Source organism: Leuresthes tenuis, unplaced genomic scaffold, assembly GCF_036924035.1.
Source record: "Leuresthes tenuis unplaced genomic scaffold, fLeuTen1.0.hap1 SCAF_5, whole genome shotgun sequence".
In the NCBI taxonomy this organism is placed as follows: Eukaryota; Metazoa; Chordata; class Actinopteri; order Atheriniformes; family Atherinopsidae; genus Leuresthes; species Leuresthes tenuis.
The window spans coordinates 11,953,028-11,969,857 of NW_027325359.1; the positions used below are offsets into that span (position 1 = coordinate 11,953,028).

General features: G+C 42.3%; 1 protein-coding gene across 2 annotated transcripts; it reads right to left on the bottom strand.

Moving 5' to 3' along the window:
• Window positions 1–230: 230 nt before the first annotated feature.
• Window positions 231–16,717, bottom strand: LOC140307249 (disintegrin and metalloproteinase domain-containing protein 10-like). 2 transcript variants are annotated; one of them, XM_072386037.1, is made up of 16 exons: window positions 16,541–16,717; window positions 14,541–14,691; window positions 11,335–11,453; window positions 11,030–11,188; window positions 10,396–10,496; window positions 9,088–9,237; window positions 7,945–8,037; window positions 7,673–7,856; window positions 7,010–7,173; window positions 6,735–6,918; window positions 5,870–6,020; window positions 5,574–5,757; window positions 5,360–5,468; window positions 5,008–5,228; window positions 4,783–4,909; window positions 231–3,342 (listed from the first exon to the last, which is right to left on the bottom strand). In XM_072386037.1, the coding sequence occupies exons 1-16, from the start codon at window positions 16,605–16,607 to the stop codon at window positions 3,140–3,142; spliced, it is 2,367 nt and encodes a 788-aa protein (XP_072242138.1). In that variant the 5' UTR covers window positions 16,608–16,717; the 3' UTR covers window positions 231–3,139. The 2 variants fall into 2 exon arrangements, with proteins under 2 accessions (XP_072242138.1, XP_072242137.1); XM_072386036.1 differs by having other exon boundaries at window positions 9,088–9,240.
• Between the last annotated feature and the right edge of the window lie 113 nt (window positions 16,718–16,830).

Below are 16,830 nucleotides of genomic sequence, written 5' to 3' on the forward strand. Positions count from 1 at the left end.
GATGCAACTTTTTAAACACCTTCCTGTGACGCTCACCCTGCCCGTGTCATGCACAAACGCCACAACTTCCGATTGTAGCAAAAGCTTTCCGCTCGTTTCCCGCATTTAAGCCAAACATGCAGTTTTTAAACGGGTTCAGTCGAGACTGAAACCCTTTAAAAACCGCCGTCACTCCGGGGGTTACTCACCTGGCAGGAGAACACGAGAAGCCAAAGAGAGCACACTCTGCAGACAGTAAACAGGGGTCTATTTTATTTTGAACGAGTCTTTTAATTAATGCATTTCAAGTACTCCAAAAAATTACATCTCTTTGCACAATACAATTTGAAATTTATTCTTTTTTTTTTTCTCTTTTTTCTTTTAGTAAAAATGTTCAAAGTGAACAAAAATTTCGGATACTGTATAAAACACAGTGAACATTAAAATCAGACAGTAGTATTACTTTTTAATCTTGTGTTCTTTCGGCCTACATCACCTACAACATTTCAACTCAATTTTGGACATTTTCAGTGCACGTTTATCTAAAAACTTTTACCAAGACTAGGAAATTAAAAAGAAAAAGGAAATTTACAGGCATTTTTCTTCTGCTCTTCTAGCCAAACCATGCCACAGGATAAGAAAGACAAAAATGAGAATGAAACATTAACTCCATCACACTGAAATGTTCTTTTTTTTTTTTTCTTTTTTCTTCTCTCCACGGGTGGCGGTGAAAAGCATCGTAAGCAAATTGCAGATCAACTAGCACATATAAGAACATAAATAACTTAAGAGGAGAGGAAAGTTTGTCACATTTGAACATTTTTGAGTTACTCTGGGGGAGAGAAAAAATTTTTAAAAAAGAAAGAATAAAAGAAAAACAGATGTATCAAAATGGAATTTTCATTTTCAAACAAAATGCAAATTTTTTTTTTTCCCAAGTACTGTACAAGTTTACAGGGTAAATTCTTCAGAACTAACAGGTGTGACGTGGGCCGGGAGATGAAATTTATAAAAAAAAAAAATTAAAAAAAAAGAAGAAAAAGCGCTCAATTTTTGTACAGACATGAGAGGTTACAGCAACTGCCAACCTGTCCAAATCTTCTGCTTCGTGCAAGAAACCGGGAGGCGTGTTCCGCTTCCACGTCCCCTCCAGAGCGCACGTGTCGCTTTGAAACCCACCGGGACAGTGTTGTTAAGACCAACAGTTACGATTAGTGTTGCATGCATCTATAAATAACAGTGCCGAGATGAAATAAAAGTCGGAGCACGGACAACCTCTCCTCGCACAGCTACTTATGCAAAGCGTGTGTTGTGCTTCACTGTTTCTCCCCCCCGCGCAGAGGCGTTCTGTGGGCGAAATGTCACAGCATTTTGCACCATATTATTACGGTCAGCAGTTTAGAGTTTGGTTGTTGTTGTTTTTTTTTTTCTAAAGTGCCCCTTTTGCTGCAGCAAAAGGGGAGGAAGAAAACACCTGAGGTCACACAATTCCACAAAAAAAAACAACAAAAAAAACAATCACGTCCTTCCATTCATTCCCTTCCAGGTGCTTCCTGTATTTCAGAAAACCTGTGCGCAAAGATTCACTCTGTACAGATTTATGGCACTCTGATGTAAACATCCTGCACTCGTGAGCTCTTGAGGGGATTCGGTGCTCGATGAGATGAGACTGTGAGTTTGCTGCCGGGGGGTGGGGGTTAGGGTGAGGGGAAAAAAATAAAAATACACAGATCAAACTGCCGCTCGTCTCCTGTGGTAGCAGCGAACACACTGAAGAATATGTTTAGCGAATACTGCTGCGTTGCACTTCTCTTCCGGCTGCTTTGAGACATACAATAACAGCTGTCAAAGTAAATAGTGTTGGGTGACGTACAATTATTACAGACCTCGGTCAATTAATAGTCACATTTAATAAATGTGTCTGCATGCCCACATTGAAAAGTTCCTAAATTTGCTATCTGAAGAATAATAGAATGACTTAAGTTTACATTTTTTTTTTTTTTTTGCCATTTAAAAAAATGTATTTCCAAACTCATGTAAACTAACTCCGTAACATGACACACTCTCTCGCTTCTACACTAGTCCACAGCGGCCTTCGCTTTCCCTCGTCTTCATATCCGAACATCATCAGTTTCAGTTAGTGGTTTTTCATTCTTCATCATCAAAAACAAAAATCGCCAACAGGGAGGAAACCCCGCGCCAAACTAGGTGATCCTCCCCCTTCTGTTCCCATGACGCTATACGTTGTTAGCTCGTTACACAAGATGATGTTAGCTAGACAATTAATTCAGTTTAAAAAAAAAAAAAAAAGAAGAAGAAAATATGGAAAAAAATTAACTTTGAACAGGACGGGCTGAAAAAGTGAGATATGACAGCCCCGATGTTCATATCAAAATCATTATCTAGCTATCTAATAAGTGTGAGATCCACCTGACTGGACTATGAAGAGAACTCAACAGCAACGTCCAAGGTAGTCGTGACAACCATCGCTCCTTCATTTATGTGTTAAGAATCCTGAGAGCACTAACCGAAAAATAAAAGAAATAAAAGTGAAGAATTACACATTTACAGTAGAAGAAATAGTTTGTTTTCACTTATGATACACTAAATATTTACAGTCACATGCAGAAGACCGTCTGCACGGGAGACCGGAGCCTGTGTCTTTTGCCGTTTTGACATGTGTAAATCACAAAAGTGCCGCAAATCCCCACCGAGTGTCTCTCGTTCCTGGCTAAAATGGCGAGAGAAAAAGCACAGAACAATTCACCAGCAGCCACGGGCTTGTCACTCAAAGAAGACGCTGCATTAGAACGAAAATCACATCACAGAATGTACTAAAGCTACACATGATTCCTTAACTCCTTGGCACTCCTTAAAAGAAAAAAAGAAAGAAAAAAAAAAAAAGAAGAAGATGGAAAACGATGCTAGATCGCACTGCATTGGAAATGGCTGATGGTCGAGTCTACTCCACAAAGAGCCAATCTTGTTGCTGGATGGTGTTTTCTCCTCTTCGCGTGTCTGTTTTGTCAGTAGATGGAGGATATGACGATGAGTAACAACCATGTCAGGCTTTTCTTTGGATGGAGTGACGCTTTTGTTTCCCTCTGTAGGCACAAGGAGGAGCCAAGGCATTGGGGGGAGGGGGGCTGGGTGCAGGGTCTCAGCGTCTCATCTGGCCCATCTGATAGTTCTCTCTGGGCTGACGGTGGTGCCTCTGGGGTTGGGCCTGCCGCTGGGGCTGTCCCCGGGCTTGCCGCTGACCACCGTGACCGGCGTGGCCGTGCGGGTGAGAGTGCGGGTGCTGGGACTGGTGCTGCACCTGGGAGTTGGCATGCTGCTGCGCTCGTCGCCTCTTCAGAGTGCCTGGCAAGAAAAAAAAAAAACCTTTTACTCCCCAAAACATGTGCAGCAGTTGCATTGAGCTTGTTTGCTTTTGACTGATCGCTGTGGAAACCATCTGTTTTTAGAAAGGAGAGCAACAGAACACTGGCAGAAGTACTTTGATTCTGCTTGCACGTAAAATGATGCATGCAGCTCACTGTTGTGGAGTTACCAAATAATTACTCATTTTCAAACAAGGTATGTGAGTATTTCTTACTCCTTTCCCTCTGTGTACAAGCAGCACAACGCACCTCGTTGCTGTCAACACAAGCAACTCTATCTGTGGAAAAAAAAGCCACCCACACTTACTTTTACTAAGATGTTGCACAAACTGTTGCAAAATTCTGAGAAAGCGTGACGCCAGGAAAACCAGCGAGCATCCAAATTCTTTTACCCCCTCACATCTCATTCTGACCAAGAAACCAGCAGCTCACTGTCAACTTGGGAGTAGATACGAATTTTTGGTTCATGTGGCCCAGCCCCACCACAGACACAGAAAGACTGCCGGGGAGGGGCTGTGCAGAGAGGAGATGAATACATACACTCCCAAGCACAGCCCTGCAACATCACACTGCACTGATACAAATGTTATTGTTTAATCCTCCATCTGGACTGAAAAAAAAAAGCTTTATTGACTTTTTGATTTATAACTAAGTCCTATTGCGATGCCAATCGACATCTATAAACACCGCAGTGAACAGGGCTTTTAAACTCCAGCTCGTGACATTAAAACATTACACTGGTGTGTGTAAATGAAGTTGTAATGATTGTGAAAGCTGCTCTAAGGAGCAGACGTTCATAAACTCAAGACTACTGTTTGTAATGACATCTACAAACACCAACTGCTAAAGCCAAGACATCAAGCTGCCAGGAAAACCGCATAAATACGAGCCGTCTCCTTCCACTGTGGACCTGAAGGGAAGGTTGGACTGAAGCAAATCGCTTCTGCGAATAAGTGAAAGTTGAACCAACTATTTAGTGGGACTAACCCTGAAACGGCATCTGTTGGTCAAAAGTGTGAGAAAACCCAAAGTAAAGACTCGATCTAAGACTCGTTCACACTCAGACATCGGTGTACTGTATGTGTGTGTAGTTATAAGACACACAATGTGGCAGTTAGAGCGACTTCGATTTGTGCAAATCCACAAAGCTCAATTGGTGTTAAATTTTGGCCGATTTCACTCTACTAGTTGAAGCCTATACCTGTTCTGAAATACCGTGTCCATAGTATTCCTCACTGAACGCTGCTTGTTATTGCTGATGTAATCATTTAAGCTTATTCCTCTTCAGAATATCTTCCAGTTTCATTTTTCTGTTCACGTGATGACGCAACGAACACAAACTTCCTAAAAACTGCTTTGGGGTCAGTACGTGAAGGCTAAACGTTCTCTTGCAAATGTCTTTTTGGACGACTGGACTCACCTGGAAGTGGTTTGGGAGGAGGAAGTTTGGGGTTGCTGCTCGGTGTGTGCACGCTACAGATCTTAATGAAACCAGCCATGAGCATGATGAGGGCAATACCCATCAACAGCACAGCCCACCAATGAGCCTAGGAGGAAGAGAATCGAGCACAAATCAAATGCAATCGATCCAAAAACACCCCATAATAACGACATGTTCGATTTCAATCAAGAGACGCATGCATACCACAATCCACTCTGCAATGTTCTCATAGAGCTCTGGGTTGAAGATGGCCTTCTTTAGCCTGGCAAGGGGTCCGTCTGCATCCACCAGTCGGCACTTCATGAACACGTCACAGTAGCCCTTGAAATCGTTGCAAGGTGAGCCGGCTGGCAGCGTGGTTACTTTCTTATTGAAGAAACGAGCCAGGCGCTCCGACCCTGTGCTGCTGCACGTGTTGGGGTTCACTGTGGAGACAGAGCACTGCTGGTCAACACAAGGCAAGTGGCAAAGAAAAACAAAACAAAACAAAACAAAAACGTGAGCACATTGAATACAAAAGTATGCAGCAACAGCTGAGAAAGGGAAGAGGACTGACTCTTCTCCATGCAGCAGACATGGCAAAGCTCCGTCTCATCCTTGCCGTCTTGGCTGGCGCAGGTGCACGCCTCGAGCCCATACTTCTCACAGATGGAACCGGAGCAGCCCTGTGGGGGAGGCACATGAGGACAGACGATATTAGACACTGGCTGGTACGGGTAATGTCGCTGTAACAGTCAAATCATTCAGGTGTGAAGTCTTCGGCCGCTCACCCCGTTGAGGCAGACTTGAGTTTCTCCGTGGCAAGCGGTGAAGTTGGCCTTGGGCTCAGACGTGGGGCACTGGGCACTGACTCCGTTACACATGCCCTGGTGAGCGCACTCAGACTCTTCTCTGCACTTCTCATTGCGACCCTTGTGAGAGCACTCAGGAGTACAACAAGGACCCTGGCTGGGGCTGACGAGAAAGACACAAGTGTTGAGTCAAGACTTGTCACACATGAGCTGGCAGATCCAACTTGTCAGGCACACAGAAACTGCAACAAGTAACAAGTAACATGGACACCTACCTGCAGACTTTGTTGGGCTTTAATTTACACTTCTTGTTGTCCGGCTGGTTGGCGTCATAGCAGCACTGATCTCTGCACTGGTCACTGTAGCCACAGTCGCACTCCTCTCCAGGCTCGACCAGGCCGTTACCGCAGATGGGCTGGCCAGACTCTATTTGCAGGGAGGAAAATGAATTGCGTTTAATGCTAAATGTTAACAACAAGTCAGACGCTGACAACGAAAAAGCTTGTTAGAAAATGGAACGTACATAGTTTTTGAAGAGGATTAGCGACTCAAACACGCAGCCGAGAGCATCCAATCAAACAAATTAAAAAGAAAAAAACCCAAACAATCCGTTTGTTGGTGAAAGAGGAGGAACATCAGGCAGTACAGCTGTGACAGGACAGTTTTTGGAGGCCTGCCCATTTTCCAGTCAGCCAAGCGGAAGACCGTTTTTAGCATTTAGGTGCCTTAACCTCAAGTGAATTTTAAACGTGTTTTTGTGCTGCTACTAACTTAAAAGTCATGACAAGTGTGCCAAGTAATCTGCATTAAAAAAAAACAAAGACAGGCACACGTGTACATGCTGCAAATATGAAAACAGCAACCATAAATAGGACAATAGGAGCGGCAACACCTCTGAATACCTGAAAGATTTTGACAGGAGCTACAAAAATCTATCGCTATTATGCAAAAGTGTTTACTACATCATCAAGTAGCTCACACAAAAGCCGTGTAGAGAGAGAGAGAGAGAGAGAGAGAGAGCTAGTCCGAGGTAGCAAACAGGATATTAACAAAAGCGCGCGACTTAACTTTGATCTACTCCGACTGCAAAGAATGTGGAGCAGTTCACACAAGGGTCAGTGGAAACAAGTACAAACGTACCAACAAAGCAGTTGCCTCTCTTCTTCTCCAGCACCTGGCTGATGTTGCGAATGCTGCAGGTGGAGAACTTATTGTTGTTGAGTTTGTCTCCTGATGTGGCTCTTGCATACATGATGTAATTGCCCTTTTCCTTCATGTCTTGGCTTTTGGATTCTCCCGGGGTGCACTCGGATCCAGAGTCATGCTTTTAGTAGAGAAAGAGAGGGAGGGATAAGAGTGGCAAGCCGATACATTTTATTAGCCACGCAAAATTGCCGCACATATGATTAGCTTACCGGGGAGCCAAAGTTGTGTCCAACTTCGTGCGCGAAAGTAATATGAGAGACTTTTGGAGGCACGTGGGAGGCATAGTTTTGTACGGTGATTATACCCGTGTTCAGAGACTTCTTTTTTCCATCAGAGTACAGCTTGCTTTTTTCACAGATGCCTCCAGAGCTCCCTGGGAAGGAAAAGCACAAGTTGGAACAAAGCTTGCTCAAAAGTACAGCCCTGAAACGTTAAGGTTTTCACTCATTAGAGAGCGAGAATGTCATTTGCTTAATTGCAATTATTCAAATATCACCCAGCCGACATCGCGCCTTAAATGAAAAGAGAACTCATCAAAACGTTTACATGCGGAATGCAAATTCTGTTTGTCATTGCTGGAAAAAGACTTGTGACAACAGAGAAGTGTTTTATGATTAAGCTTCAAACAGTGTCGCAAAGAAAATGTCTTAATGACTTTTTCCTTCTACTAAATCAGCAACACTGCAACTGATACATGGGTAAGGCCTTAAAGATAACCATCGGGAATGATCACATATACATGAGCTGAGGCTGAATAAGTCACTATTTGCATTTCCAAAATTCACCGACACTGGTAAAAAAAAAAAAAGGGAATATTCAAGATAGGTTTACATTACAGTAATACATTTGTATGCTTATGGCAATGTCAGTACCTGAGGGGGCTCCCACCCAGGCCAATCCTAACACTCCGTCATCAAAATCTCTGTCGGTGAACACGTAAGCCAAGCAGTAGTCATCGTGGTTCTGCTCAGAGTTCAGCTCCAAAAACTTCTCCACTCCGATGTTGGCGAAGCGGAAAGGGTTGGACCTGTCTCTCTCATCGCTGGTTGCGTTTATCTACGCCGGAGGAAGAGGAGGTGTTCAGATGGAGGACGGTGAACCAAGACTGCAGCATGAACTTAACGGCTATCAGCAGAGGACTCACCCGGATCCTTTTCACCATGAAGCTGATGTTGCGGATCCCAACAAAGTCTGTGCCCTGATAGATGGCATCGATGGCCTTGACGTGACTGGAGATCTAAAACAGACACACACACACACACACACAGAACACACACGCTGAGCTTCAGGGCATAGGTGTGAACAGCCTGTTGACCCAATAAAAAGCATTTCACAGTCACTCAATCGATTCCATGTAAAGAGGATATACGCAGTTTAATCCATTCCTAAAACAGGAGTTCACCAAGCAGACATGAAAAGTTTCCGAGTTAGTAAACCATTTGATAAAATATTAGCACTTCCAGAGCATTTCTAGCTAATTTCTTTGATCTTTGAGGTCAACTATACCCTAACTGACGCAGTGACTGCCATGTTGGACAACACATACTGGAGCTGTAGAGAAGATGCTACTTTGTTTAACCGTAAAATAAGAGCATTTCCACACGCATGATGCGCAGTACTGGAACTAAACAGCCGTGTAGCCTTATCAGTGAGGTTTATTGGGGGAAAAAATTAAATAAAAACAAGAGATCTGTTTGTTGGGGAGCATCTAGATTAAACTGTTGCAGAGTGTTGACAGTATCACGGTAAGAAGGGCAACAGATGAAGTGCTGCACCGGTCTAGGTTCATCAACGTTATGTGCCCCCCCCCCCACAAAAAAAAAAAAAAAAAGAATCAGAGCCAACTTCCTGAATATACTAACTGAACAGATTTGTTTTCCCTCGCGACATGAGCATATTACGAGATGACAATGTCAGGATTCATCAGGCTCAAATTATGATGCGTTAGGGGAGGATGAGACATCATTTTCACACACGGATTGGTCACCACAGAGATGGGACTTTAACTCTATAGAAAATAGAGACGGCTGGAGACGGCTTAACGCGGCAGCCCGAGTCACCCATCACCAAAAAAAGATCTTTGCGAAAGACTAATGCAAGTGCAGCTGGAAGTGAATGCTGTGAGATTGCATAAGCTCATCAAAAATGACATCATGGTGAATGCACGGTGTAATCAAAGCTAAAGATTGTCAAGCTGAATATTAGCCTCTTTTTTTTCCCTGACCGGGCTTTATATATTGCAATAATACACAGTCCTGAATGGACCGAGTGAGAATCTGTGCATTACCTGAGCTATGACAGCTTCCCTGGTCTTGTAGTACTTGAAGAAGAGGTGGTCAGTCTGAATGAAAAGCTGGCAGGTGTTTTTCTCAGCCTGGGCCATCCTCTTCTTTCTTAGCAGCACAGGGTCATTCAAGTCAGCCTCAGTGTGGAGCTCCTGCTGTGAGCGGCGCATGTGAGGGAGAGCACAACGTAGGTGGTTCAAGTACACATACACGAACATATAGAATTTTAAGCCAAACACTGTGTAAATAAATGATGTGCGGTATTTTTAGGCCGTGATTCTCAAGCTGCAGTGTGCTCATGAACTGGATGTCTGCAGGGACCGTGTACTTTCTCTGTCATTTACAAGATTGGGAACATTTATAGTCTCATATTGCAATGAGGCGAGCTGACACATTTGAGATTTGAATCTAGCAGTCATGCATAAGCCACACATGCACAATAGAAACTCATGTTGTACAGAATCAAACCGGGAAGAAAGGACGTCAAATACCAAAGAAAACAGCCAGTCAGAGTGTCATCTGTGGCTGCCATCTGGGTTTGGATAAGGATTAAATGGCGAAAAGAGTTGAAATACTTGAAATACGTGTTGTAGTGAGCGGAGCATATTTTATTTAGTTTTTATTTAGTTTTTTTCCTTAATTGTTGTAAAATGAGATGGACAGTTGCATTAGTGGTTTCTGAAAGACTTGGGCCTTTGATAATGAACATGTGAGGGACTAAATATATAAAATGATAAGAAAATAAATAATTCCCATCCAATAGATACATAGATATCTATTTCTTTTTTAAAAAGAACATAAATATATACATATCAAAATGTTAAATATTGTTGTTATTCTGTCATCGGCCCCATTTATTCTTTTATTTCTAGATATCTCCTTATCTATTTTCTTCTTTTTTTTTCACAGATTAATTCTTTTTTGTGACTCAGTCATAGAAAACTATGAGGCCAATAGCAGGTAAATTATGTTTACTTTTTACTTTGTAAAAGAAAGAGTAGATGGTGACTTTATATCTTCTGTATATAATCTTATATTTTACAAAGAAATCAAGAAGACTTTACGAATGATGAGTGTTAGCTGTGACAGTGCTGGATTCCCTGTATGCTTCACTAGTTAAGATGAATTCGATTGAATATCAAAAGTTGATCATTTACAGAGATTACTTTAAGTTTCACATCTCAAACAAAGACACTGACATGGCATTCGCGGGTATGTATGACCTTGACTGAGAAAGATTTCTCATTACCTCAAATGCTTTTATTTTTTCTAACCCGGTCAGATCTTATTATGGTGTGTTGTGAATTCACCTTGGTTGGCTCATTTAGCGAGGAGGCCTGGTACTTCTTCATTCTTTCAAACACGGAGCTATCAGCACAGCCTCCCTCTGGGCCGTACTTGTGTGGATAGTCTGAGTGACAGAGGCAGACAACACTGTTTGGATTACAGAGACAATGATAGCTACTTAACCCACTGAGGCGCTCTATTCCTGGCGCTACTCATGATCAGCTAATGGAAGTACTTACACACCACTTGAGCCTAGCTTTGCTGTGTGAGCTGTTACTTTCATGTCGCTCTCATTAGCGATTCCTCTCACAATCCTGTTAAATTTGCCCCTCAGCCACATGCCATGTGTATACACATGATTTGAAATTACAGGGTGCTGGGTGTGGTGAAGTGTACTCTGTGCTCAGTATTGGTACCGACACTGTGTAGACTGCCTAAATCAGCCAGTAGCCTGAGAGAAAGATGGTGTTACTCGGCTAATGAGTACCCTGGGTATTTCTGTTTCCTAGAGGGGCAATCACGTCAATCTGCCTCCATCAGCTCAGCTGCCCTCACCTTGCACTTTCCCGGTCACATGATTATATACGCATGAATCAAATCACACATGCTCGACGATGAAAGAAAGCATTTGTGTCGGTGAAGTTGCTATGGACTCACGTATATCATCTTCATGGTAGATGACAGAGTGGAAGGGTACGTCTTTGCCCTCCAGGTACCTCTCGACAGGCTCCACATAGTAAGTGCCATGGTAGCTTTGTATAAAGCCCTCAAACTTACCATCCACAATGGAGCCATGAGTCAGGGTACCTTTCTCACCTGAGAATACAAAGACAGCAGTTTGTTTAGGACTCAGGATCAGGTTTTCATATCATATCATCACAAAAACACTATTAAATATCCTGAAATGCAACGTGCAGTAAGAGATAACTGACATAACAAGTCTCCTGGAATAACAGTCTTACCATAGATTTCTCCAGTGTATATATGAGAGGTATCGTACGGGATCTCGTCTCCTGAAACCTCCACCTTCAAATCTTGGGCAAACAAGGTGGTATCCCTCTTCATTCGTAAATTAAAATGCCTGAAATGACAGGGTTTTTTTTCTGTTAACAGTGTGAGGCTACAGCTGTAGATGAGCATCTGAGTTTGGGCTCACTTTGTAAAAGAAGCTATATTTATAACCCCTCCACCGGGAGAAGGGAAATACAAATGAGAGTGGACAGAGAGGGTGAAAACAAGAGCTCTGGCGGGGAGAAAACACCTAAGCTGCTTGGTGCGGTGGGAGGAAACAGAGAGAAAATTAAGAGCATCTTGAAACAATGCGGTTTTGTGCTAAACAGACATGGCAGGGAAACAAAAACAGTAAACTTTTGGCTTCATGTAACACCCACACAGAGCTTTTATTGTACTCTTGTATTGTCTACCAGTTGCTGTTATAAAGCTAATGCACTAGACCTAAATTAAATGAGGGAAAACACGAGGTCTTTGTAAAACTGAGACTTGAAATGATGACTAACAATTAAGCCTGTCGCACATATATACAACGCTAAGTGAATCCCTGTTGTTTGGGTATATGTTAATACAGAGTTAATACTGTGCAGGAAGTGCAGCTTAAAATGGTAACTTTAGCATCTCAATTCAATCTACAACTGCAAGATTGTCCAAATATATGTATCGTTCCCCCTAGCATTCAATGAAATGCATTTCTTGCTGGATGGATTAAAACTTTACAGAAGTAGTAATCTGTTAGCCTGTTTGCTACTTTATGAAGATCACAGAGATTCCCAAAATGATCAACCAAATTACAGTTGACTAGCATATGAACACGTGCATGAAAACACGTGTTGTTCACGCCAATCAATGTGAACACCGCACGCGGGTGTACGTGCCAAATCTCATTGAGGATGTTTTGGTCAGGGCAACAAAGATAGGAGGCTCTGACACCGACAGCCAGAACCGCTGGACAAAAAGCGATAAGACTTTTTTTTCTTTTCTTTTTTTTAATTCTCTGCCCCTCTGTGTGAGGCCGACTTCCACAGTACAATGAAAGCAGCAAACTAGTTGCGATCATAAGGAACTATGGTTCAACGCAGCCTGTTGGATACAGTTTAAAGTCGTCTGTTCATATTGTTGTTGTGACACTCCTTTGGGAGGCAGAGGTCAGGACCGGTAAGTCTTAGTCCCCTGAATGTGGGTATAAACACAATATTACAGGCAGTGGGAAAGGCTGTTATAGTGAGCAGAGCCGCATTTTGAAAAACCTGTTTAAACTGGCACTTTTGGTGTAAAAACTGTATAACAGAGGCCTGGTTTCCTGAGCAGCGCAAGATAATAAAAAAGCACTGGCCTTTATTAGACGAAATACGTTATCATCACCAACAAAGGTCTATTGGTTTGACAGGTAAACAGGCAGCCCCATCAAAAATTCGGAGCATTTTTCATATCAAACAAAGTGATTTCTGAAGTGTACTTTTTGCTTCATGTTCTAACTCCTGTGCCTCCTACCCAGTAACTAACACATATCCAGCAGGCAATCTCCAACAGTAAAGTGTCAATTCTCCACTCTTTTGTGTTCAAGTGTGAAAACGGCTTTAGTATTGCTTTTTCTTCTAATTCTGTGCAAACGCATCAATGTTCTTATCTTTCACACCAACTCATAAGGGAAGCCTTTGATGCCCCCCAAACATGGTGTTTTAGCATCAAAATGAGCTAAATAAATACAAGAGAACTTTAAACAACAAGATGAACAGGGAGTCCTGCAGCAGATGGCGTGGCCACAACAGCACCTTGATCTAACCGTCGCTGAGTCAGTCTAGGAAGACAGAAGCAACTGAAACAGAATAAAAACCTCGGATAACTGTGACAATTCTTCAACATGCGCGAAAACAACCTTCCTGCCGAGTACTTTCAAAAACTGGTGGGGTTTTAAAGGGAAAATTTCGTTAACCGACAGAAGCCTTTCATGGCATCATTTTTAAAGCATCTTCACATCAAATTCGGTGCCTAAAATGTCTGCAAACAGTGCTGCATTCACTTCCTTTTGTTCAAATCAACAAAGGAAAAGTTTGAAGTAAATGTGAACATCGTGAGGTGTCTCTCTGGCTTTGTCAGTAATTCAGATGGAAAAAAAGCTGACAGTTTCCTGCTTTTCAAAGGAAGAGGCATCTTCCTTCCGTGCGTTTGTTTACATGGCTCTTATCATTCCTCCCTATTAAGCAGAATCAGAACAGCAGGAACTCTCACAGGCAAGAAAACAACCTTTTAAAAGTTCCAACCCAGATTGTAGTTAGTTTGTCAAAAACTATGTTATAAACTATCAAAATATGAAAAATAAAAACCTCCTCTGTGAAAGAACCTTATGGATTCATCTACCTTCCATATTAAGACAGCCAACTCAGAGTTGCTGTGTACAGAAATACACTTTCAATACTTTATTCATCACACACAAACACGTTCGCACTTCTACTTCATTTAACCTGATTTATATTCAAGATTGTGGGAATCAGATCAACCTCACGTCTTAACTGAAACAAACACTTATTTCAAGCAAGAATTTATCTGCGAGAGCGATCATCAGTGCTCAAGCGCGAGCATTTAGGTAGCGCGTTTTGTCCCGTCATTAATCTTAAACCCCAAATTATCAACATACGATCGCATAAGAAAAAGAAAAGCAGCAAATCTGCACCACTCAGAAGACAGAACTGATGAATTCTCTTTTTTCCTGGCGTTAAACCAACCGATGAATCATTTGGCTCCAACTGAGGCAGGAAAAGAAAAAGAAAAAAAAAAAAAAAGAAGAAGAAGAAGCACACAATCAAAATCTATGTTCACCTCAGAGCTAATATGCTGAGACGTCCACGACCACTTTTGTCATTTTCAGAAACAGGATGGAAAACAGATATTAATCAAACTGGAAATCCCTGCGACTGGCAACTCAAGCCTTTACTGACAAACAATATAGGAATACAGGGATCATTTTGCAAGAAAAAAAAAAACAAAACAAGGTAATATTGAGACAAGCATTAGATCAGTATTATTAAAAAGACTGCTCAAACTGGGCCGCCGTATAGCTCAACTGGTTAAGCAGGCGCCCTGAGTACAGAGGCAGTGAAATAAAGGCCATTAATACCCAGAAATCTTAAGAAAAAAAACATAAAACTGCACAAACCTTCCATGGGCATGGAAATCTAAGTGAAGAAACTTGTCTTCGTGAGAGAGTGCCCTCTTGACCCTCTGATGCTTGCTGTGTACAAGCTCTGTGTCGTAGGACAGGCCTTCATAGTGGCGGATATACTTGTTCAGAGGATTCCTATAGTGTCCTGGGAGGAAAGAACAGAGGAACACCTGTTAAACAAAGTCACAGCACGGTCATCCAATGTTTTTTTAGAAATTCAGTCGAGGCTGTGTGTGCACAAGTTACTAAACAAGTGAGTCTATCACGTCACGTCGTCTTACCAGAAACAGACAGATTTGGTTTCTGTTTGTTCAGTTACTGCAAGCACTCAACACATCTGCATGAATAACTGAGTCAGCACATATGTTAGGTTGGTCTCGTGGCAGATATTTGACATAAATTAATAAAATGATGGAAACATACAGAAAAACAGTATGGCCTGTGTTTCAACAATGAGATTAATCTATTCAAAGCAAATGAATGCCAGCTTTGAGGCTCCGGCCTGACAGCAGCCCCCAGCATCACAGAATAATTACTTTGCCACCAGAGGAGTAGGTGGTGGGTTTCAAGGGAAAAAAAAAACAAGACTCTTAAGCATCTCCACCCATTTCACCAACTATTTCACACTCATAAGCAGTCCAACAACTCCGTTGTAAGAAAACACAATACTCTCTGTGAAGGTGACTTTGTTTTCTGTGCAAACTGAGCATACTGGAGTATCTATAAGTGGAGCTATTCGCCTCGTGACATCTATAACACAAAAGACAGTATTTTCAGTAAAGAGTAGATGCAATCAGGGCTCTCTGGTTGGTAATTATAGAGCACGAGAGAGCCATAATTTACTGTCGAAAGTAGAGCTATGTAACAAAGATGGATAAACAGACCAGGCTTCAGCCACTTCTCTGTTCATGAGCAGTATGAAATATTTAGGTGGTAACATTAAATTTTTCATTGGGGTGACTGTGAGAAGTGAAGGCCATGACTATAGCGCTGAAATGACTTAATTCCTCAAGCTTAACGAAAAGTAGAAGTGGGAGGCACTCGTGATTCGTACATTTGTATGAAAAACAAGCCAATGCAAAAAGCTAAATTAATACAAAATGCAGGTGCAGTAGTGATAAAAGTTATAATGTAGTACAAGTAACGAGCGATGCTTTGGACAGCTTCACAAATGACATTTAAACTGACCGAGCAATGAGATGATCAAAGAGGTTAAATAGTCTTTTTTTCCAAAAAAATCGTGTAATCGTTATGGTTTATCGTCACAAACTGAGAGCAAAAGGTCAGCACACAGCACTTGGGTGAATGATGCCAATCGTAGCCAACATTAAAAGTCTAAACTACATCACTGTGACAGTCACTTTTCATGTCAAAACCGAACTCACTGAACGACATTTTTTGTCAAAACACCGAATCCAGTCTCATATGTGTTATGTTGAGAGTCGCGAGTAAAGTGTGTAAAAACCTAAACTGGACAGAGAAAACACTGGAACTTGTGCGAGCAAAGCCGAAAATTAGAGCGGTACAAAGTGTGCCCACAGAAATGATGCAGATAACATACTGTCAGCGGCTGAGCTGAGATTTTACAAAACTGTGAACGCTAGCGGCTAAAGTGTTAGCTAGCACAAAGCTAACGGTCCGTTAACCCAGTCGGCTTCTCCATCTTCTCATAACAATGGCTGTCGGCGCTGTTCGCACGGTAACAACAAAACCAACTCAAACCCGACCATAATAGCGGTGACAACACACACAAATTAGCCAGCAGTATCAGTTCACAGCATTCAACTGCATACACCTTCATCGGCTTTTAAGCTACGTAATTTTCGCCTGCTTGAAGTAATACGGCAAAAAGGGTGCAGTCCTCTTCATAACAAGCAGGCCCTGCTGATCCCTTCTGTTAGCTAACGGGCTATCGGGATTTCTGCTCCTCTCAGCCGCTGCTTCTTGGATCTCCGCAACCCGCGAGGTTTTCTCTAAAAAAGGCTTCGACTCACCTTGGGTGTAGTTTAGTAAGTAAACGAAGAGGAAAACTTTAAAGAGAAGCATATGTGGCAAATCCATCGTTAGAGCATTGATACCGTTTTCACTTTATTGTCCTATTTAGATAGGCGCAGACGCCCTGTGTGTTTATTGCAGCTTCCTCTCATCGCCTCCTCAATCTCCAACGCCGTGACGTCACACGCAGGGCAGCTGGAATCCCTCTCCCAACACCCCCCCTCCACCCAAAAGCATTCACGAGGCCTGAATTCATTACTGCACGCCCAAGCATAAAACACTGTGCCTG